This window comes from Phocoena sinus, chromosome 2 (assembly GCF_008692025.1).
Source record: "Phocoena sinus isolate mPhoSin1 chromosome 2, mPhoSin1.pri, whole genome shotgun sequence".
NCBI classification, from domain to species: domain Eukaryota; kingdom Metazoa; phylum Chordata; class Mammalia; order Artiodactyla; family Phocoenidae; genus Phocoena; species Phocoena sinus.
The window spans coordinates 60962443-60987027 of NC_045764.1; the positions used below are offsets into that span (position 1 = coordinate 60962443).

Here is a 24585-nt window from a genome sequence, read left to right on the forward strand (position 1 = left end):
GTCGGCGATAGAAGTATGCAGCCACCACTAGCTGCGGGCTGAACAACCCCTGGGGCTATTCCTCGATTTTGGTCTCCAGCCCTTAATTCTGTATTCTATACTTACTGAAAGGAGCTGTCGGCTGCTCCGTATATTTGTGTTTACAAGGAGGCAGTGTGCGGAAATGTAAATTGTAGAGAACTGGATGGGAATGATGAGGTTCTCTTTATCATTTTTTGTAAGGGGGTCCTGATGCTGCTGCCTCTCCCTTACAAATCCCAGGGCATCGAATTCCCGCTGCTGAGCTCCGCACCACCTCCTGTTTCAGGCCCTGGAACTCTCTGCGCTTCAGTCTCTAGTGTAAACATTCCACAAAAGGACTGCTAAGGTTCAGCCTCCTCGCGCAGGGCGGAGTCAGCTTCTTCCTAGACGGGCATCCTAGCCAATAGAGGCTCCTACCGGCGTCGAGATACCCAATCCGATGGTTGGGGGCAGGGCCTGGCCCGGCAGGGCGGTAGGAGGAGACTATCTCACGGACATTTTTACCCCACATCGGTTACTTACCTTCCTGGGGCAGCCAGAGAGCTAGGGGTAGCCTTCCAATGCAATGACTGGCGAGGGCGGGAGCGGAGTTGTTGGGCCTGTAGCTGAGAGGGCAAGGGGCGGGACATATGGAGTCCTCCAATGAGATGTGAAGAGCTTCCCTGCCTCCTCCAATAGTGTTGCGGCTTGGGGGTGGGATTCAGGAATTCGTCTCCAATAGGCGGGGTTGAGTTAGGGAAGCTCCCCGCCAATAGGGGCGTGGAGAAGGTGAGCGGCTTTCCCCCCCTACTGCCCTCCCAGCCGGGGGGGAAGGGGCGGGCAGTCGGCAGCCAGGGTGCAGCGATTGGCTAAACCTTTGATAGGCGGATAGTACGGCCTGTGCGGAGCGAAGTTGAGTCTTCCCTCTGCGGGGCGGGCCGGGTGAGTGGGCGGGATTTCCCGGGTAACAGAGAAGCGGCCGCGGCGGTAGAGGCGGCGGAGACGGTTTCTCCATCTTCCCCCCCTCCCCTTCCCCCCTTGGAGTTTCCCTCCCTCCCTCCCTCCCTCCTTCCCAGTCTGGGCACTGGGGCCTGTGACCGCTTCGTTAGCGGAGAGGAGGCTGCCAGTCCGCTTTGGCGGGCCTGTGCCCCGCGCGTTTCTCGGGGCCTCCGTGCTGAGCCTGAGGCTCATGCTAGGAGGGACACGCAGTGAGAGCGGCCGAAGCAGCTTTGCGGTGAGAGCACGCCGGGCCGGGGTTGGGGCAGGGAGCCTGGTGGCGGGTAACGCCGGACTCGAGGGTGTGTATTTTTGGGGGGGACTGACCTCCTCGGCTTCCCGTAGAGCAGGCGGGCGGGAGGCGTGTGGATGTGTGAGGGGGGTGGGGGGCGGAGCGGGGTAGCTCTCGGTGCGGGAGGGGGAGGAGAGCGTAGTCCCGGTGCGCGCGGAGGGGGCGGGCTCTCGCGCCGCCGCTCAGGGGCGGGGCCGGCGCGCGCGTGCGATTGTGGAGAAAGGGGCGGGGCTGGGCCCTGTGCTAAGTGCTGTTTGCGGTCGACCACCCCTCCGGTCTTCCCGGGTTGGGCGGGGCCTCGGCTGGGCGGCCTTGCACTGGCCTGCTGGGGTGAAGGGACGGCCTGGGGGGTCTCCCGCTTGTGGCTTCGGGGCGCGGCAGGGAGGGGGCGTGAAGTCCGCCTTCCTCCGCCTTCCCGGGATCCGGTTGGCCGGAGGGGCAGTATGGAGCGGCAATGCCACTCCCCCTGGCCGTCCTCCCCCTTCCGCGGGTTTCCGCCTCCTTGGCAAGTGAGGCGGGGCTCGGGAAAGCCCGCTGTCCGGTCTGGCTGGGAGTCGCGGCGCCTAGATCTGCCCCGCCCTACGTCTCTTTTGGGTGGGAGGGGCCCCCAGACTGCAAACTGTGGAGATGTCAGGGCTTTCTCTTGTGGCTCAGCCATGCCTTTTGCCTGGGGCACGAGGGTCAGGTGCCAGAGCTGTTGTCTCTGCTTTTCTTGGTGCAGCATGGATGGCACCATGCAGCCTGGACAGTGGGATCGTGGTCCCCGCCCCTCCCCTCTCGGTTGTAATTATTGGGGCGAGGTGCTCAAGGTCCTTTCGTTGCAGTCTGCGGTCGAGTGCTGCTCGTGCTGAGACCGTGCTTCCGCAGCGGTGATGGTGGGGGGAGGGGCAGAGACTCATCAGAGACTAGAAATGTGGCCGGGGACAGCCTTTCCTGGAGTTCCCTTGATGTTGGGTTACCGTGGCTGTACGGGGCGGGGTTCCCTCTGAGCCAATGGGATGGTGGGTAGTTAGACTTCGCCACTATTTCGGTGCCTTAGAACTTCAAACCCAGTTAGCCAAGAAAAGGAGGTGGAAACTCCTCTTCCTAAGGCTGAAATTTAGAAAAGGAAGGGTTGGACTTACATTATATTAAAAAAATGATCTTTTATAGAAGATGGTGATTTTTTTTTTTAAACTCAGACTTTGAATGAAATACTCCAATTTCCTCAGCTTCTGCATTTTTGAATGCTTTAATTGTACTGGTGGTTCTGTTATTTAATTTCTCAAATAAATAAGTTGCAATTTAGGTAGCTTCAGGTGTTCTTGAAAAGTCTGCTTGTTTTATGTAATTCTGTTAGAACATCTAGACCACTTTCTATTTATATTCTATAAAACACTGTTCTTGCCCTATTTTTTTTACAGAGAGTAGGGTGAAATCGAGGACTAGTGTAGCCTTGTGTATGTGACTTGTTGCCCTCCAACCTGTATTGGGAAATTGCCTTAGGACATTTCAAGTTTAATGAACCAGTTTAATTGAGGGTTTTGCTCTGAGTTGAGACATTATCTTTTCTTAAGAGAAATTACTTGTGTTTTCGATATTTTTCATGAGAAATTAAACAAGGAACAAATATATTTATTTATGCACTAATATCTGAGCAAGCCCTCTGGCTAATTAGCTGAACTGAAGTTAAATTCTAGGTTTGTGCTTTGCTCAGTTGGGACTGAGAGCGTGGTGCCGTGTGCTATACTCATGTGAAGAGATTAAGTCTCACCTTCTTAGCTAAAGAAGTAGCAATGGCAACAGTAGCTTTTTAGTTTGGTTTATGGTGACTGTGGTAGAACTGGTGTGGAGGCAGAAAACCTGGGTGTTTTTCCTGATGCCATAAACTGACAAAGTTTGTGAAAAGAGTGGAGAATTTACCATTGAGGAAAGTTTGGTCAACACATAATTGTTCCTACCATTTGCAATGCTGTGTGCTGGGAAACATAAAAGACCTAATTTATACCCTTAAAGAATATGTTGGGACTTCCCTGGTGGTGCGGTGGTTAAGAATCTGCCTACCAATGCAGGGAACACGGGTTCGATCCCTGGTCCGGGAAGATCCCACATGCTGTGGAGCAACTAAGCACGTGCGCCACAACTACTGAAGCCCGCGTGCCACAACTACTGAAACCTGCGAGCCACAACTGCTGAGCCCGCGTGCCACAACTACTGAAGCCTGCATGTCTAGAGCCTGTGCTCTGCAACAAGAGAAGTCACCTCAATGAGAAGCCCGCGCACCACAACTAGAGAAAGCCTGCATGCAGCAACAAAGACCCAACGCGACCAAAAATAAATAAATAAATAAATTGAGTTATTAAAAAAAAAAAAGAATATGGTTTCTGTTGGCAAACCAGGGTCAGAAGTCCCACATAGGCTTTAAGAATTCAAGTAAGAGCCTGGATATGCTGTATTAGGAAAGTTTTCATAAATGCTTTTTCTCTCTCCAAATATCAGTATCATATACTATAGTTTTGTCAGAGTCAGAGACCGTAGAGAGATTTGCATTTTGTAATTAAGATGTTTTCACCTAAAGAGTAAAAAAATTTTTATTTTTTTTTATTTTTTAATTTTTTTGCGGTACCCGGGCCTCTCACTGTTGTGATCTCTCCCGTTGCGGAACACAGGCTCCGGACGCGCAGGCTCAGCGGCCATGGTTCACGGGCCCAGCCGCTCCGCGGCATGTGGGATCCTCCCGGACTGGGGCACAAACCCGTGTCCCCTGCATCGGCAGGCGGACTCTCAACCACTGCGTCACCAGGGAAGCCCCCAAATTTTATTTTTTTAAGGAAGGTGGTGTGTAGTAATTTGATAAAATTCCTGGCAAAGCACAGTCCTGTTTACATCTTCAGTGCAAACAGACAAGATACTGGAGGGCTATTCGAGACAGATATTAATGGCTGTGAATTTTAGTTGGAATTAAAAGATATGTCCATGGCATTCAGTAATCTAGTGCAGTGCTTTCAAAGGCTTTCTTACTCTTCTGGATAACTCCATCAACCAAAAGTTTGTTAAGCTTTATTTTCTGTAGATTCTTATATAGATGATGTTAAATGCTTTTTCAAACTACACCCTCTGTCTCCTTGAATAATAATAAGAGAACTTAACATTTATCGAGCCCTTTACTACCCCCCAGGCACTGAGTTAAGTATTATATATTTATTAATCTGTTTAATCTTCACTACAACCCTATGTAGTGGGTACTATGAAATCTATGTTTTAAAGGTGAGGAAACAGTGGGAAAGAGAAGTTAGACATATGCTAAGTGGCTAATCCAGAATTCGAACCCAGACATTCTGGTTCCAGAGTCCACACTCTTAATGCTATACTTCAGCTGCCTCTGGTCTAAGGGTAGTAAATGGAGAAGGAGCAGCGTGGGTTTTTTTTTTTTTTTTCCCCACTTGTGGTAAAACATATATAATGTAAAATTTATGATTTTATCTATTTTTTAAATGTACAATTCAGTGATATTAAGTACATACACATTGTTGTGCAGTCATCACCATCATCCACATTTTGTTTATCTATTCATGTGTGATAGACGTTTGGGTCGTTTCCACTTCTTGGCTATTGTGAGTAATGCGGCTGTGAACATGGGTGTATAAATATCTCTTCAAGTACTTGCTTTGAATTCTTTTGGATATATACCCAGAAGTGGAATTGCTAGGTCATATGGTAATTTTATGTTTAATTTTTGGAGGAAGCAGCAATGTCCTTTTTTTAAATTATTATTTATTTATTTGGTTGCATTGGGTCTTAGTTGTGGCACGCAGGATCTTTGTTGCCGCATGAGGGATCTTAAGTTGCGGCATGCAAACCCTTAGCTGCGGCATGTGGGATCTAGTTCCCTGATCAGGGATCAAACCCAGGCCCCCTGCATTGGGAGTGTGGAGTCTTAGCCACTGGACCACCAGGGAAGTCCCCAGCAATGTGCTTTTGAAAGCACATTGGGGGAAAAGATTGGGATTCAGGTTCTAAAGGTAAATTGAGTCAACATGCATTCTTTTTTCTTTCTTTTTTAAAATTTATTTATTTGGCTGTGTTGGGTCTTAGTTGTAGCACGTGGGATCTTTCATTGTGGCGTGCAGGCTTCTCTGTAGTTGTGGTGTGCAGGCTTCTCTGTAGTTGTGGTGCGCAGGCTCCAGAGCACGTGGGCTCAGTAGTTGCAGCGTGAGGGCTTATTTGCCCAGCGGCATGTGGGATCTTAGTTCCCTGACCAGGGATTGAATCCGCATCTCCTGCATTGGAAGGTGGATTCTTAACCACTTGACCACCAGCTAAGTCCCTCAGCATGCGTTCTTTTTTTTTTCTCTTAATTTATTTAATTAATTTATTCTTGGCTGCATTGGGTCTTCGTTGCTGTGCACGGGCTTTCTCTAGTTGTGGTGAGCGGGGGCTACTCTCCGTTGCGGTGCGCGGGCTTCTCATTGCAGTGGCTTCTCTTTGTTGCGGAGCACAGGCTCTTGGCGCGTGGGCTTCAGTAGTTGTGGCTCGCGGGCTCTAGAGCACAGGCTCAGTAGTTGTGGCGCATGGACTTAGTTGCTCTACGGCATGTGGGATCTTCCCCGACCAGGGCTTGAACCTGTGTCCCCTGCATTGGCAGGCAGATTCCTAACCATTGTGCCACCAGGGAAGCCCTCAACATGCATTCTTGACCACATTTTTTTTTTAATTGAAGTATAGTTGATGTACAATATTATGTAAGTTTCAGGTGTACAACAGAGTGATTCACAATTTTAAAGGTTATTGAGCATCTAAAATAGCTCTGGACTGACACAGGAAGAGTCTCTGTTCCCAAGAAGTTTACATTCTTAGAAGGAAAGGTACATATACATATAATATGATTTTACTACACATCAGTGTAGGTTGAGTGCATAAGAGTCAAGTGCAAAGAGCTGTAAGGAATTCAGAGGAGAGCCCACCTTTTGGTGGGAAGAGGAAGAGGGGACACTGAATGAGAAACAGGAGGGAGGAGTCTGAAATCATACATCTAGTTTAAGGGAGTTGTTAGGCTCAAAATACCCCCAGAGAGTGCTTTGGAATGTTAGAAGGGGTGGCATTGTATTGAAAATGGCACATGAATTGTCTCTCTTCCAGAGTTTGTGCATCCTGTTCTCTTCAGTTCGTAGATGTGATTGCTTCTCCTGCTTTGCAAGGTAGTTAAGAATCACAGTGAAGAAATTATGGACTTGGCATAACTTGTTGCTGTTACTCTGTCAAGCTGAAGATATATTATTAATATGGTCAACTATTATTTCCTAATACTTCTTTTCTTTCACATGCCTTCCTGTTTCTGCTACTTTAATAAGTGAGTAGTAGAGGTAATATCTTAGGATTTTACTGTTTTTCTTGTTACAGTTTAAGTAATTAATTCTGGGTGTTTGTTTTTTTGAGGTTAAGGTCAAATAATGAAATTCATCTAGCAGCATACTTGGGTAGTCTGAATCAGGGTTCTGCCATTATTACATTATATTCTTTCCAAATGTTTCAAGGAGTTTTGTTTTTCTGACAGACATCTTTCTTTTTAAATATGAATTTTAATTGTCTTTATACAGTTATCTGTTTGATTGTCTTTTAACAACACATTACAAAAAAAAACTTTGACTTTCTTTAGTTTTGTAACTTTCTTTTGGGGTCTTTCTTCAAAAGACACGCCCCCCCAAAAAAAACAAAACAAAACAAAAAATCACACGAAAGACATGCCCAGTGGGATTTGTTGTCAGTTATAACCAAATGCAGATTTTTTTTTTTTTGTCCTTGTATATTTGCAGGTCAACAACCTGATACTGGTTTTCATCAGGGAGAGCTATACAGTGGCTCACAGTTCATCTAGATTGGGACTTTACTTTCTTGATAGCCTCAGTGCCTAGGACAATGCTGGCACACAGGTGATAGATAAGTAGTTTACAGCCTGAACTCTGTTGGCATTTTAAAGTTTGCTAACTAGAGGATACCTCTGTTTAGTTGGCAGTTGGCTTCAAAATTAGTTAGGCATTTATTGGTAGCAATTCCTAACTGATACATCTCTTTTTTGCCCCTCCCTTCTTTTGCTTTTGTACTCCTCACCCCCTTTTCTGTGTGTGTGCCTGCATGTTACTTGTATTTATCAGCTTCGTGGCAATGGATGTTTCCTCAGTCCTGCTGGTATCCTCCAGGTGCCAGGCTTATTGACTTGCAGGCTGTTGAAGGATATATGGAGCCACAGTCTCTTATCTGCAGCTCTGAAATGCAAGAATTTTTGTTTGTTTTTTGGTAAGTTTGGTTCCACAACTAATTTAGGGGGACAGCCTGTTCTACGCTGTCCCACTTGGTGCAGAAATGTGAATGTGCATGATTATAGAGAGCTACTCTATGCACCGTATTAGCTTTCCAAAATCTAAACAATACTGATAACTCTCAAATTTCTGTCTCTCCCTGGGGACCTCTCCTTTGTACTACTGTAGATGAACAAATCCAGTGGGCCACTTCATATTTCCTCTTGGATATCTAACAGGCATCTTTGACTTCTCTCTTTTTCACACGTGGTCTATCAGCAAATAAATACTATTTGCTCTATATTCAAAATACTATCCAGAATTTGACCAACTTGATACCACCCCCTAACCCCCAACTACAGCAGTGAGTGCCACTAACATCTCTAGCTTGGGTTATATCAGTAGCACCTTAACTGTTCTCTCTGCTTTGTTATTGCCCCTCTTCAGTCTGTTCTTAACATATTGATAGCAACCCAAGTGATTCTCTGCTTAAAACCCTCCAATGGCTTCCCATTTCAGTCTGAGTTCTTATTATGACCTACGAGAACAAACACGGTATGCTCCCTACCTACTACCCCCAACTCCATTACCTCTCTGACTTCATTTCCTACTAGTCTCTCTTTCCTCCATTCTGCTCCAACTACGTGGCCTTTTTGCTTTTCTCGGAAAATACCAAGCACATATGTATATCAGAGTCTTCGTGTTTGCTGTCCCCTCTGCCTATAATGGTTCTTCTACTGATTTCTACATGGGTAACTCCTTACTTCATTTACTCAAAAGTTACTTTATATTAGTGAGGTACTCTTTGGTCACCCTTGTCTAAAATTTCAAAAATCCTCTGCTTTTTCTTCTTAGCACTTGTCACTGTCTGATATTCTGAACACTGTTTATTATCTTGTTGTCTGTTTCTCCCACTAAAATGTAAACTTCCTGAGGGAGGAGAGTTTTGTTTTATTTACATCTATATCCCTAGCTCCCAGAACAATTCCTGGCACATAGTGTGTGCTCAGTAAATATTAGAGGATGCATGCATGTGTGAATGAATGATTTGGTTTCCATCACAGCAAAGCACTATGCTAAGCACGGTGGAGGATACAAAGATGGTTAAAAGTTTGTGTGCCCCTGTCTGTGTAGGGGCAGAAATATAGCTAATAGGATAGAGGCAGTATGAGGTGAGTGACACATCTATCAACTTAAGAACTACCTTGCGTTCTGTTCTTTATAATGCTTTCTTTATAGCTTCGGCTAGTATATCTTCTGTTACACTTAGTCTTGTTTTATACCATTCCTAGTTAGTTTATAGAAACCTTGTCACACAAACTAAATGTTAATGTCCTTGAGAATAGGTATACACAATGATTTCCTTCTTTTATATTCCCCTACTATTATACTTAATTTTTTAAAAACTTCAAAAAAATTTATTTGGCTGCGCCAGTTCATAGTCGCAGCACATGAGATTTTTAGTTGTGGCATGCAGGATCTTTAGTTGTGGCATGCGGGATCTAGTTCCCTGACCAGGGATCGAACCCGGGCCCCCTGCATTGGGAGTGTGGAGTCTTAACCACTGGACCACCAGGGGAGTCCCTAAACTTTTCATTTTGAAATAATTTTAGGCTTAAAAGAAGTTGCAAAAAATAATACAAAGAATTGCCATAGTACAGTGATCAAATCAGAATGTGAACATTGATATAATTATTAATATCTTTTGAATTGAACCATATATTTTCTTGTCCATATTCTACCTATAACATCAGTGTCAGTTAGACCCAATATTAGTTTCTGAGTTTCTTTTTGAGCAGTATTAACTACTTGTAAAGATTTATATTTAATGACTTTATTCTTTATTAGAGGTCTTCAGAAGAACGAAGAGAAAATTTACTTATTTTCTTTTTAATGGAATAAACTCATTTTAGCTATTACCGCTTATACATCTGACCTATATTGTAGGATATTGATGATCTTAGTTATCCTATATCTTGAAATGTTTTGGTCTTTTATCATCTCAGGAATTACTTTAGCATTACTCATCAATTATTCCCAACTATGCTAAAAAAAAAAAACTAAAATAATAAGAAAATGGAAGAATGATGAATTGCCTAGAAGGATGATGCAGTAGTAAAATAAGTCATCACTACAATTTTCTTACTGCTTTGCCCAAAGCATTACAGCATCTTTCAAGAAAGTGTACAAGAAGTTGGGGGATGCCATCTTAAACATTATGTAAGATGTTACCATTTGGGGTGAAAAGGATATGAAAGTTCTTTATACTACTATTTTTACAGTTTTTTTACGTTTTCATTCAACATGTTTGATAACCCGTAATCTTTCGTTTTCCTCTAATAATGGCAAAGACAAGAAAACTAACAGGAAGACATTTCACAGTTACTAGAGGAACTAATAGATGAAAGCAGTGCAACAGATAGCAACACTGTAGGCTGTAATGATGATGGTAGAATTGATTGTATAAGCCAAGCTGCAGACTTTGAGTCTTCAAATGACAGTATCCTAGATGAATTTTCTCAAACTGAAGAATTTATGAGTGGACAATATACTTCTGAGGGCGGGGTGTGGGCGGGGAGTATGATGTCCTCATCGAGGAATCATTCAACAGGAAGGACTTCAGAATGCAATATTTTCTTTCTTTCTTTCTTTCTTTGGCTGTGCCGGGTCTTAGTTGCAGCATGCGGGAATCTTCGTTGTGGCATGTGGGATCTAGTTCCCTGACTAGGGATCGAACCTGGGCCCCCTGCATTGGGAGTGTGGAGTCTTAGCCACTGGACCACCAGGGAAGTCCCCAGAGTGCAATATTTTCAAGAAGAATCCAAACCATTCCAATTTGCTAAAAGCATGTACAATGGTGTTCTTTCATCTTTTATGATGTTTTTATACCAAAACTTACTTGATGTGGTTTGTAAGTGGACGGATGCCAAAGACAGGTGTGTGTACGGAGGTGACTAGAAGGAAACATGTAGAAATGAAAAAGAAAAATCATTGGATTGATAGTTTAATTGGTATTTATTAGTCTAAAACTGAGGACGCTTGCATTTGTGGAGCGTAGAAGATGATCGTCCTGGGCTTCCCTGGTGGCGCAGTGGTTGGGAGTCTGCCTGCCGATGCAGGGGATGTGGGTTCGTGCCCCAGTCCGGGAAGATCCCACATGCCACGGAGCGGCTGGGCCTGTGAGCCATGGCCGCTGAGCCTGTGCGTCCGGAGCCTGTGCTCTGCAACGGGAGAGGCCACAACAGTGAGAGGCACCGCAAAAAAAAAAAAAGATGATCGTCCTCTCTTCAGCAAAATTAGGAAGTAAGTTTTCAAAGTTGTGTTTGATCATGTGAGGGGGGGGAAAAAAAAACCCAAAAGTGACAGTAAGCTAGAACTTTACTTGAGATTTACCTGAAATCTAGAATCAAAGTTTATAGAATGGCTATGTTCCAAGTTCATCCATGACAGTTGATGACTAGTCAGTTGCACTGTAAAGAATAGTGCCTGTTTTGGGTATTTATATCTTCAAAACCAGGAAAATACGGAATAAAAATTTGGATTTGCTGTTTAAATTCTTTTTTTAAATTAACTAATTAATTTATTTTAAAATTAATTAATTTATTTTTGGCTGTGTTGGGTCTTCATTGCTGTGCACAGGCTTTCTCTAGTTGTGGCGAGCGAGGGCTACTCTTCTTTGCGGTGTGCCGGCTTCTCATTGCGTTGGCTTCTCTTGTTGCGGAGCACAGGCTCTAGGTGTGTGGGCTTTGGTAGTTGTGGCGCACGGGCTTAGTTGCTCTGCGGCATGTGGGATCTTCCCGGACCAGGGATCGAACCCGTGTCCCCTGCATTGGCAGGCGGATTCTTAAGCACTGCACCACCAGGCAAGTCCTAAATTCTTACTAAAATTTCTAATAAAGGTATTTTTAGCCCAAATGATAAATGATAATGTAATGATAAGTTTTTATGGTATACTGAGGGTTAAAGGTGAATCACATGTCGTAAAGAAAGCGGTGTTATTGTCTGCATATACAAAATAATTGTCCTGAGTCACCTTGTTAAACATTGTCACACTGTAGTATGACGTAACTCCACCAAAGCTCACAGAAGGTATATATCAAATGGGATTGTCATTATATTATATCGTTTCTCAACCTTGGCACTATTGATATTTTGGGCTGAATAATTCTTTGTTGTGGGGGGCTATCCTGTACACTGTAGGATGTTTGGCAACATCCCTGACCTCTATTCATGAGGTGCCAGTAGCACCCCTCTCCTGGAATTGTGACAACCAAAAATGTCTTCCAACATTGCCAAATGCGCCCTGGGGGCAAAATCTCCCCAGGTTGGGGGGCCACCTCATCAGAAGAATGTGAAACTACTTTCAGGGGAGGCTTGGGTATCAGATATTATGGTGTTTTGAGAAGAATGGTTTGTTAATTTTGTTGAGTGATTATTCTGAGTAGTATGGGAAATATAAATAGATTGACTTTTTCATTCTGGAACACTTTTTTCATTTTCTAGCAGATTTAAATCCAGAAGTGGATCTTTGGACAGATTTTGAAGTAGACTGTGGCAGGCAGTTTTACTGGGTTGAAATAATTACATTCACTTAATGCTTTGATAAAAATTTCTTTGCTTTTGAAGAGAAGCCTTCCATTTTTTCAAGAGTATTCATTGAAATAAACTGACCAGGGCACAATTTTATGTGATTTCATGTGATGTTGACCACCAGGAAGAGAATAATTTCAGATTTTTTTCTTATATAAATAAAAGAACTTTAAAGTGTGCCTAATTCAAGATAATATCAACACAAAATCAAGAGGCACTAAAGGGTCAACCATAAATTAAATGCATTTCAAAAAGAAAGCGTGTAGACTTAAAACCCTCTGTAATAAGGTGGTTTGTTCCATACACAGTTACTTTGAGCTTATCTTGACTGAAATAATTCTATTGTTTCCATTTAAGCCAATTTGTGAAATTTAATTTAAATGAAAAGATTCTTTAAAGTTGGATTTTCCATTTGGATTCTAATAATTATGGAGAGATGTCTGGATTTCTAGGAGGCCAACTCTTTATTTTGATTAAAGACATTTAGGTTGTAAAACTAGAAAGTTGGTTTTTATTTTTCTTGTTCTGAAAGGATTAGCTTTTACCTCTGCCCTTCTAACATTTGTCCGAAACGTGTCACATTCGCTCTTCAGTTGTCTTGCCCTACTCCAGAATACTCCCCTGCAATATCAGAATTATCCTGCTCTACTTACTTTATTTGGGAATTATGATTTCTTTGCATGATGATTTGGAGCTATTCCCAATTTTTATTATAACACATGGCCAGATGACTATGTAGTGTTCTGTGCCATTGTTTGTTCACATTAGTCTCTCTTTACTAGTTTCTATCCCTCAAAGTGCCTTTGTTTTTGGCTTTTTAAATTCCGTCTTCTTAGACTAGTGTTTTGATAACAGGGTAAGCTTCAGATCTGAAACAGTTGGAGACTGTAGTGGCAGACGAAAATCATGTCAGCTGAAGCAGGACTTGAAAGTAGTTTTCTGTCTTGTGGCTCCATCATTTGGCATTCAAATACTTACATTTCTACTCCAGATTGATCATGTATTCCAAGGAGAAAGGGTCTGTCTACCATCTTGTTCCTTTAACCAGCTATGTGACCTTGAAAACATCACTTAATTTCTTTGAGTATTAGTTTGCCTCTAAATAGGAGGCTTCTGGGTGTGCTCCTGTGACAGGACTGTTGTGAGGAGCACATCAACTGATAGCAGTTAGATATGGAAGACTTGGTTGTTTTGGATCAGGAAATGTCCTATTCAGTGCTGGAGCCCCAACACTAAAGCACAGGGCCTGGCACTCGGGAATTATTTGTGGGGCGAATGAATTGGCAGAGATTTTAAATAGCTGTTTATTGCCTGTAAGTCCAAAGTTACTGTAATATTTTAATTTCATCCTGTATCCCCCATGCCCTAATTCATCCCTAATTTTCAAGATATAACTAAACATTTACCTTCTCCATAGACTCTTTATCACTGTACACACTTCTTCTCCCTTCCAAGTTTCTAGTGCTCATTAGTACCACTTGTGAACTAGTTTGTATTGTTAGCTTATCTTCCCAAGATTTGATGTAATTTTATAGTTGACACCCATATATACACACTACCTGGATTTTACCATTACCGTTTTTACAGTACTTCCTTTATCACATATCCATCTGTCCATTCTTCCATCTATTAATCCAAACTGATTTCTTGATGGTATTCTAAGTACATTTCAGACATTAGTACACTTTCTTTTTTTCAGGCCCTTGAAAGTGAAAGCGTGGTGTCCTGGCCACTGGACCGCCAGAGAATTCCTTACACTTTCGTCTAAGTACCTGAGCATGCATTTCCTTATCTAGAGTTCAATGCTTGTTTCTAGCCTTTTCCTTTTGATGCAGATTTATATACAATGAAATGCACAAATCTTAAGAGTACATTGTGTATTGTGTTGAGATCACCCTGTATATATTCTGTAGCTTATTCTTTTCACTTATTATGTCCAGGACAGCTTTCCTTGTAGATGAACCCTAATCTTTCTTTTTTTTTTTTGAACCCTAATCTTTCTAATTGCTACATAGTTTTCCTAATATGGATGGATCAAGTTTATTTAGCTATTGATAGACATTTAAATTTTTTATACTTTGCTGCAGTAAATATATTTGGCAGATGTATAGTATAGAGACCTAGAAGTGGAGTTGCTAGGTGATTAAAGGGTATGCGCATTTTCAATTTAATTTAAAAATTTAATAAAAGCCTGCAAGTTGCCAACCAAATAGTCTATAACAATTAAAACTTACACCAGTAGTGTTTCCCTGCATTCTCACCTACGCTTAATATCATCATTCTCTTAATTTTTGGCAGTTCCTTTGGGAAATCGTTTTACTTTATATTTCTTTGAATACTAGTGAGGCTATGTATGGTCTTTCCAACTAGTTTTTAAGCTTTTCTAGGGCAAGGGCTGAGATCATCTACCACCTTCATATCTGCTCCCTGAGTATTTGCTAACTGAATGGATGAGTGCTGCCAAAGCATTCCTGCTGTTGGGTTGAGGCTGAAGAAAGGATGAATGAGCTAAGTGTGTGAGACGTTAAAGCTGAAGTTGCTCAATGCATGTGTTTGTTAAATAAATAAAGGAACTCTTCTTTCCTCCTTGTTTTCTCCTCTTCTGTGTGAGGCAGGATAGTGAGGTAGTTAAGAATCCAGGCTCTGGGGACTTACCTGGTGGTCCAGTGGTTAAGACTCCACGCACCCAATGCAGGGGGCCTGGGTTCGATCCCTGATCGGGGAACTAAGATCCCACATACCGCAACTAAGCCCACATGCGCTGCAGCTACTGAGCCTGTACGCTCTAGGGCCCTTGTACTGCAACTAGGGAAGCCCGCATGCCAAAACTAGAGAGCCCAAACACCACAATGAAGAGCCAGTGCAGCCAAAATAAATAAATTAATTAATTTTTTAAAAAAGATATACTTCTGTATTCAATTAAAAAAAAAAAAGAATCCAGGCTCTGGAGACAGATTTTGTGGATTCATACCCCAGCTTTGCCTTTTAGCTGTGCAACCTTGGGCAATTTTAATCTTTGTGTTTCAGTTTTCTCATTTATAACATAGAGAATAGTAGTACCTTGCTTATAGGGTTGTTGTAGGGATTAAATTATTATTGGTAAATTGTATAGAATGGTGCTTGGCATTCAATATATGCTGTTATTATGTTAACTATGTTTTTTTTCCTTCTGCATGTACAGTATTTGAGCATCTGTGATGAGTGTCGGGAATTGCAGACAGTTGAAAAGGACTCTACCTTGAAGCTTATAGACTTGAGGCTTGTTTAGGGGAGTGGGAAGACACTTGACAGGCCTGGATGATAGGGTGGGGATGATAGGATGTAATTGGTAAGTTAAATTGTCCCCCCAGTGAGTAAGGAAGAATTTTGAAGGCCAAGTTAAGGAATTTAGGTTGTTATTGTTGTTTTGTTTTGGGGCGTTTTTTGTTTGTTTGATTTTGTTTTTTGGGTTTTTTTGGCTGTGCTGCGCGGCTTGTGAGATCTTAGTTCCCCGACCAGGGATTGAACCCAGACCCTCAGCAGTGAGAGTGCCGAACCCTAACCACTGGACCACCAGGGAATTCCTGGATTGTTTTCTTAAGTGATGGGAAGCCATCACTTAAGATGATGGATTTACAGCTGGATTGGATTTGCATTTGAGACCAACTTTTTTTAAAAAATATTTATTTATTTTGGCTGCACTGGGTCTTAGTTGCAGCTTGCAGGATCTTCACTGCGGCATGCAGGATCCTTAGTTGCAGCATGCAGACTCTTAGTTGCGGCACGCATGCAGGATCTAGTTCCCCAACCAGGGATCAAACCCAGGCCCCCTGCATTGGGAGTGCCGAGTCTTACCCACTGGACTACCAGGAAAGTCCTGAGGCTGACCATTTTGAAAGCAGTGTAGAGGGTAGACTAGATGGGAGAGAGGCTGGAGGGTGTTGGTAACAATTGAGGTAAGGGATGATAAGGTCTTGAAATGAGGGCGTGTCTGTATGGCTAGAGAAGAAGCAATCGATTTGAGAACCACTTTGGGAATAGAATTAAGAGTGGTTATTGTTAAAGAAGTAAAGTACAGTTCAGAGAAAGTGCAGACCCTGGGCGGTCTCTATAGTGTCATAGAGATGGTCTGGAAGGCAAACTCTGTAGAGGCAAATGAAGTTAAATACTTTATAGAATCACAGTCACTTTATAAAAGAAATGATATTTTAATAGCTAAAAGATAGGACATGATCTCAGAGTAAAGCATAGTTCTTTAATACTTAACATATGAAAAACTCACTGCAATCCCCTCTCCCCCCCCCCCTTTTCATTTTCCTATAGACTTGTCCACAGACCAGCATTTGGCAATCACTAGAGTAGTCTAATTACATCCTTTTGCAAGTAAGGAAGCAGGACCAAAGTTATACAGCTTCGAGTCAGAGTTTGGACTAGAATCCAGGTCTTGACAGGTACTTAGTTTTTTTCCATAGTCCTATGCTGTGCTCTTCTGATCTAAATTTGGTTTTCCATTTATGAGGTATTGACTGGCTTTTGGTTCCAGAGATTAATCTCAGATGTGTTTAAGCATCTAAGTTTCAAGCCAGTGGAACCCAAAAACAAACTGTGATCTAGATCATGGGTATACATAGAAGTAGCAGCCAAAAAGTCTTTAAGACTTTTCAGTCTTGTCCATTTATTAGACTTATCCCCAAGTAGGTTGAGATTGAGTGTTCATAGAAATTTGGGAGACTTAGTCCTTTGATCTAAAGTTATAGTCAATAGGGACTTCCCTGGTGGTCCAGTGGTTAAGACTTCGCGCTTCCAATGCAGGGGGTGTGGGTTCGATCCCTTGTAGGGGAACTAAGATCCCACATGCCGTACAGCGTGGCTAAATAAATAAATAAGTTATAGTCAACAGAAAGGATATTTATAGCTTGCGATTTACAGAAAGATAATATTGAAAATAGCTGGCTTGCAAATGAAACAGTTGTGCTCCTGTGTCAGAGTCTAACTTAGGTTTGTAAGGTGTGAGAAAAACCCAAGACACTATTTCAAGGCTGAGCATTCGAGTGGCAGGCAGGTTGAGGATGATGGCGAGGATGATGGTGAGGACGGAGAAGGGGTGAAGCAGCCTTGAGGAGTCCTTGTGAGGACTGCTTCCCCTCAGAGCATGCACGGTCCCAGGGAATGAAGAAAAAAGGTATGGGTGGATGTAGAAAGTAGGTAAAAGCCCCCCACCCCCAGTCTTAAAAAGAGCCTTACTTTAGGTGGAGAGGGAGTGGCTTGGAGATCTGTTACTGTATTTTTAATCTTACCACAGCAGTGGTGTCTTTTTAAAGTTTTTTTTGTGACCAAAAATTGGTAGGCCTTGGCCCTATTTTGTCTTCGGATGACTGGAGCATTCTTTCTTATTGATATGCTTATATTAATGATACCGATGTTGGAAAAGCTCTGAGAAGACCCATCTGGATTCCTGGCCATAGTGTTTATTAGACTTTTTGTGTGCTGCAGGAAAGGAAGTGTTCCCCAACAGGGGGATTATTAAACTAAGGGATTCTGGAATCACTTTAGGATTAAAGAATGTTAGAATCAGGAGAAACCTTAGCAATGGTCTATTTCAATCTTATTTTATTTTCGGAGAAACAAACTCACATGGAACAAGGAACTTGTTGAGGTGTACATAGTTTCTTAAATTGCCAAGTCTAGAACCATCGTCTTCTTACTCCTGGCCTAGTGTTCTTACCATGATACCATTTAATTGTTGAAACAATTGATATTTTAAAAAGTAGACGGGAATTATAGTACTAGCTTTTGAGAGGAGTTAGGAAGAAACACTTGAATGTTTTTATAGCATGTGAATAATATAATTAATGTTAGGGATGATGACACTTGACAAAACTAGGGAATGAAGAAAGGTGTATCTTTGTGTTTTTAAATTGGAGGTTATTTTTCAACTCTAGTACCAGAGTAATTCAAACTATGTTATTATTTAAATTTTGTCTTTCAGTCATAATAATCTGTCCACTGTTGGGAGTGTGTGCACCAGCGTGCACAAAACTACCCAGTGATTATCTCTAGGATGAAGTAGATAATCATTGATTCTGGGAGTTGAGCTTATACCAGTTTGGGTGACTGGTTGTACACATTGTATTGGAGTGCGAATTGGTTTGCATGTCATTGCTTTTCATTTCTGCAGGTTTTGTAGTGCATCCCTGAGCATGAGTGCAGAATGAAGCGACGTTTGGATGACCAGGAGTCACCGGTGTATGCGGCCCAGCAGCGTCGGATCCCTGGTAGCACAGAGGCTTTTCCTCACCAGCACCGGGTGCTTGCCCCTGCCCCTCCTGTGTATGAAGCGGTGTCTGAGACCATGCAGTCAGCCACAGGAATTCAGTACTCTGTGACACCTAGTTACCAGGTAAACTGGAGCCCATCAAGGGACTAGGGGTGAAAGAGGAACACTGGTGATTTTACCCAATTAAAAAATTTTTATTAAACATTCAGATATTAAAAAACTTATTTATGGGGGCTTCCCTGGTGGTGCAGTGGTTGAGAGTCCGCCTGCCGATGCAGGGGACACGGGTTCGTGCCCTGGTTCGGGAGGATCCCACATGCCGCGGAGCGGCTGGGCCCGTGAGCCATGGCCACTGAGCCTGCATGTCCAGAGTCTGTGCTCCGCAACGGGAGAGGCCACAACAGTGAGAGGCCCGCGTATCGCAAAAACAACAACAACAACAAAAAATTTATTTATGAGATATATGTAAGGTATAAAAGATAATGTAAACAATGTACACTTGTGTATTTACCATGCACATTTGAAAAAAAAAAATGTTGTCATGACCTTTGAAGTTCATTGTCTCTCCCTGATCCCTTTTCCTTTTCCCTCCCTTTAGAGGTAGCCACTAATCTGAACTCTGGGTTTATTATTCCCTTGACTTTATTTCGTGTTTTAAAATCATTTATTTATTTTTGATTGATTGGAATATAGTTGATTTATAATGTTGTGTTAGTTTCAGGTGTACAGCAAAGTGAATCAGTTATACATATACATATATCCACTCTTTTTTAGATTCTTTTCCCATCTAGGCCATTACAGAGTATTGAGTAGAACTCCCTGTGCTATATAAAATCATTTTGTTTATACCTCTAGACAATAAAGTTGTTTAGTTTGGGTATTTTTGAACTTGTATATAAATGAAAACGTATATTTTCTTCTTTGACTCACTTTTTTTTTCACTCAGTGTGGTTCCTAAGACTTATCCATATTTAGTATGTGACCAATTGAGTGAGTCATTCTCATTTAGTTATGAATTATATTAATATATCCAATTAATTTATCCATTCTTCTGTTGATGGACTATGAGGCTGTTTCCAGACTTTTCCTGTTAGACAGGAACTGTGGTGAACGTTCTTAGGTTCTCCTAGTGCAGTGGTACTCACAGTGGCAATTCACAGTGACAAGACAAGCTTGCAACAGAATGTAAGTCAATGCACTACGTTTTTTATCAAGAGGGTTTTGCTATGGGAATTTAAAAAGGCAGTGGAATTAAACAGTGTGCTTAGTTGTGAAGCACAACTGTGTGAAGTAGTTGGTTTACATCCTGGTGCAAGCTCTTTGTTTTTGCAGACCACTCAGCGGGTCTGAGGGCACGGTAGGAAGTTTCTTGAGTGCCTAGGAGACGGATTACTGGGTCATAGGGTGTGCACATCTTCACCCTTAGCAGGTAACGTCAAATTGTTTTTCAAAGCTGTACCAGTTTGTTGTTGTTGGGTTTCTTTTTGGCTGCATTGGGTCTTTGTTGCTGCGCACGGGCTTTCTCTAGTTGTGGCGATCAGGGGCTACTCTTTGTCGTGGTGCGCAGGCTTCTCATTGTGGTGGCTTCTCGTTGCGGAGCATGGGCTCTAGGTGCGCAGCCTTCAGTAGTTGTGGCACGTGGGCTCAGTAGTTGAGGCACGCGGGCGCTAGAGCATGCGGGCATCAGTAGTTGTGGCACATGGGCTCAGTAGCTGTGGCTCTCGGGCTCTAGAGCGCAGGCTCAGTAGTTGTGGTGCACGGACTTGGTTGCTCCGCGGCATGTGGGATCTTCCTGGACCAGGGATTGAACCCATTGTCCCCCTGCATTGGCAGGCAGATTCCCAACCACTGCACCACCAGGAAGTCCCAAAGCTGTACCAATTTATTTATATTTACATAGCACTCTATATTGCTATCATTGCATATCCTGATCAACAACTGATCATTCATCTCTTGTCTGTTCACTCTGTTCTGTAAAAATGGAAGAAATTTGTGTTTTGCCCTTTTAAATTATATGAAAATAAATATCACCATTTAAAGAAAAATGATATAATGTGATTTCTGACCCCTCAGACTTTATCCCACTGGTGCATTTCTCGGGTATCCAAAGTTTTGTATGCATATACAAGCATATGTTTATTTACCTGCCTAATTATTTAGATACACTTCTCTCCTCTCATGATTTGGACCATACAGTGTATACTATTCTACTGTTTGTTCTTTTCACTTAATATATAGTGGACAACTTTCCACTTGAATGTATGTATAGATCCAAGTAAGTTTTTAAAAAATCATTGCATTTATAATATTCCATTCCAGGTCAGTCTGAACCATAATTTATTTAACTAGTCTGGAGAGACCTTCTTCTACCTAAGTTATTAGTGACTTTTAAAAAGGTTTGGCTGGCACGGGAGTTCCCTGGTGGCCTAGTGGTTAGGATTCTGGGCTTTCACTGCTGTGGCTTGGGTTCAGTCCCTGGTCAGGGAACTGAGATCCCGCAAGCCATGTGGTGTGGCCAGAAAAAATAAAGTAAAAATTAAAAAAATAAAAAGGTTTGGCTGGTACTGGGAACATAAATTGACATAATCTTCCTTGAGAGCAATTTGACAGTTTGTGTCAGATTCTTTAGTTATTTTTTTATCTAGAAATTCCATTTCTAGGAACTTATTATAAGAAAACAATCAAGGAAGAGGGAAACCCAGGTGAAATAGGAAATGGTAATTCCTTAGGTGTCACTCTTCCTTTGGAGTCCCCCTTGAAGCAGTATAGTGCCTTCATATGGGACTGGGTGCAGCAGTCGGAGGACTGCTACAGATCAAATCGTTAGGTTAGGACTTAGAGGAAAGAAAAGTGGCGTGTTTTCCTTGGGTGATTACTTTTTTTTTTTTAAGATTTATTTATTTTTATTTATTTATTTATTTGGCTGCATGTGGTACGCTGGATCTTTCGTTGCAGTACATGGGCTCTTCGTTGCAGCGTGTGGGTTTTCTCTCTCTAGGTGAGGCGCACGAGCTCAGTAGTTGTGGCACACGGGCTTAGTTGCCCCGAGGCATGTGGGATCTTAGTTTCCTGACCAGGGATCAAACCTGCGTCCCCTGCATTGTAAGGTGGATTCTTTACCACTGGACCACCAGGGAAGTCCCTGGGTGATTACTTTTATCTGAACTAGTTCAGGACTTTTTCCTACACTGGGGATAGTTACATTTATTCCTATACTGGAAGCTATAATGTGCTCTTATAAAACCAGCCATCTCAAATATTTATAAACTCCAATTAAGTCTTGTAAAAACCTGTCCAGCACATGCATGTTGGAATATAGAAGCTCAGAATAATAACTCTTCTTGCGAGAGATATATTAGAGCTTTTAGAATTGTCTAAATAGTTTCTTTTTACTACTAATGTTTATTGTTTCTGTGGATTTGTAAATAGTTGCTGTATTTCCCACCCTCCGCTCTGCCCAGGGTAATCTTTATAAATCTGTGGGGACTTGGGAAAAAAACATTCTCTCTTAAGTTGTAGTACACAGCTTAAATTAGTTTTTTTTTGTTTTTTGTGGTACGCGGGCCTCTCACTGTTGTGGCCTCTCCCGTTGCGGGGCACAGGCTCCGGACGCGCAGGCTCAGCGGCCATGGCTCACGGGCCCAGCCGCTCCACGGCACGTGGGATCCTCCCGGACCGGGGCACGAACCTGTGTCCCCTGCATCGGCAGGCAGACTCTCAACCACTGCGTCACCAGGGAAGCCCTGCAGCTTACATTGTTTTAAGGTGTCATGTTATTTGGTCTCCTTGTTTTGGAGATGTGGCAACTCAGGTATATTGTCCTTAGTTGTCTTCTGCAGTGATTAACAGTTCTGAAATAGGAAAATTTTAAAAGCTTTGGAAATTTTATATAGCATTTCTTGCAACAGAAATAGAAGGAAAGGGGCTTGTGCTTTTATTTTACTCTTAAACTTATAAGAGGACAAGAGAGAATAGAAAAGAAATATGTTTGAGGCCAAACCACCAACAATTTGGAAGAAATTTTAAAATTTTAATTTTAGAAGTAGCAAATAAGGGAGTTCCCTGGTGGTCCAGTGGTTAGGACTCAGCACTTTCACTGCCAGGGCCCGGGTTCAATCCCTGGTAGGGGTACTAAGATCCAGAAAGCCGTGCAGTGCGGCAAAAAAAAAAAAAAAAAATGAGTAGCAGGTATGGATAAGCAGCATAAATAAAACAAAATAAAAATCTTCTCTAATCCTACTACCACAAGATAAAATGCGGACATTTTACTATATATTTGTTGTCTAGGATTTAAAATCTTAATTGTATTTTTTTTCTGAGTGTTGACTAAGAATTTTTTTATTCTAGTATAGTTGATTTACAGTGTTGTGTTAGTTTCAGGTGTACAGCAAAGCGCTACAGAAAAAGAATATATATATATATATTCTTTTTAAAATTCTTTTCCATTACAGGTTATTAAAAGATACTGAGTATAGGGGCTTCCCTGGTGGCGCAGTGGTTGAGAGTCCGCCTGCCAATGCAGGGGACGCAGGTTCGTGCCCCGGTCCGGGAAGATCCCACATGCCGCGGAGCGGCTGGGCCCGTGAGCCATGGCCGCTGGGCCTGCGCGTCCGGAGCCTGTGCTCCGCGGCGGGAGAGGCCACAGCATTGAGAGGCCCGCGTAACGCAAAAAAAAAAAAAAAAAAAAGTTTAAAAGATACTGAGTATAATTCCCTGTGCCATACTGTAGGTCCTTGTTGGTTATCTGTTTTATATATAGTATGTGTACATATTAATTCCAAACTCCTAATTTATCCTTAGTGTATGTATTACATATACTGCTTTGTAATGTGCTTTTTAAAAAATTAAAAGTTTAAATCCATATGCAACACATGAGTACATTCAATTTATGGATTGTGAACACTTTTAAATGTTAAATGATATATATGCATCTATATCGGTGCTATTCAAACTGTGGTCCACAGATGGCTGATGTGAATACTTTCATACTAGTCTGTAATGAGATAAGTACAGAAATGAAGCATGTTTAGAAACTTTTATAGCAATTGGACATTGTAATTTTATATTTATAAAACCTAGTAATGAAAATTATGGGCTTATATATTTTTTATCTCACTTTTCTAGTAATTCATTTTTATTGTATTTTATAAAAGTAGTGGTCCGTGATGGATTGGAATTTAAGAAAAAAGAAAAACTTGTCCTTTACCTCAGATAGTTTGAGATGTGCTGAGCTATATAATTTTTAATAACTGCAGAATTCTGTTGTAATCTGGGTGGGCTATAATTTATTTCACCAGTTCCCTTTTGTGGGAAATTTGAGTTTCTGATTATCTTTGTGTATGCAAAGATATGTGTGCATGTTCTTTAGAGGCATCTGGGGAAGAATGCGTAAAGCTTGAAGCTTCTTATCTGTATTTTGTCCATTCCAGGTTTCAGCCGTTCCACAGAGCTCCGGCAGTCATGGGCCCACCATAGCAGCGGTTCATAGCAGCCATCATCACCCAACAGCTGTGCAGCCCCATGGAGGCCAGGTGGTCCAGAGTCATGCTCATCCAGCTCCACCAGTTGCACCAGTGCAGGGGCAGCAGCAGTTTCAGAGGCTCAAGGTGGTATTCAACTCCTTCCATTTCTCTCTTAGCAAGTAACATTGGCTTCAGTCTATTGGTAGTGGTGTAACAACTTTTAACAGTAGACTGGGGGCGTTGAATCACAAGAAGTTTTACTTTGTTTTTGTTTTGAAACCTACTTAGATTTCCTGTCTTAGCACCAGTGCCTGATCCAGAAAATACATTCAAGAAATGTTTTTGGAATGTATGAATGCATGGTATTCAAACGTTCCAGGACTGAGGGGCTATTTTCATATGAAATAAAGTCCATTTTTTGGATGCCTCCTTCTGAACTCTTAGTTCTTAGCATGGAATAAGGTTTTATTAACATACACATAGTTGGCTACAGTCCTGTATAGTTAATGGGCCCGGTATTATGGTTTAATCTTTTTATTCTTGTTTATGACTAGCTAAATTGGCTGGGATCATCAAGTCCATCCTTAGTAAAACACATGCTCCATTGGGGGAACCTTTATGAAGTTTGGGAAAGGCTGTTATTGTGAATGAAGTGTCAGTGTTTTCATCTGATCTGCTGAGTATATGCTGTAGGTTTTCACCACTTTGAAATTC

At 42.1% G+C, this 24585-nt stretch overlaps 1 protein-coding gene across 2 annotated transcripts in view; it reads left to right on the forward strand.

Annotated features, from left to right (window-relative positions):
* The first annotated feature begins 952 nt into the window (after positions 1–952).
* Positions 953–24585, forward strand: part of SIN3A (SIN3 transcription regulator family member A) — a 61809-nt gene continuing 38176 nt past the window's right edge. Inside the window, exons 1-3 of one of the 2 annotated variants that reach the window (XM_032622790.1) lie at positions 953–1234; positions 18311–18532; positions 23839–24015. In XM_032622790.1, the coding sequence (XP_032478681.1) occupies positions 18344–18532; positions 23839–24015 (366 nt within the window). In that variant the 5' untranslated portion in view covers positions 953–1234; positions 18311–18343. Of the gene's footprint in view, positions 1299–18310; positions 18533–23838; positions 24016–24585 lie in introns of both variants that reach the window. The other variant, XM_032622791.1, reaches the window with a different exon arrangement.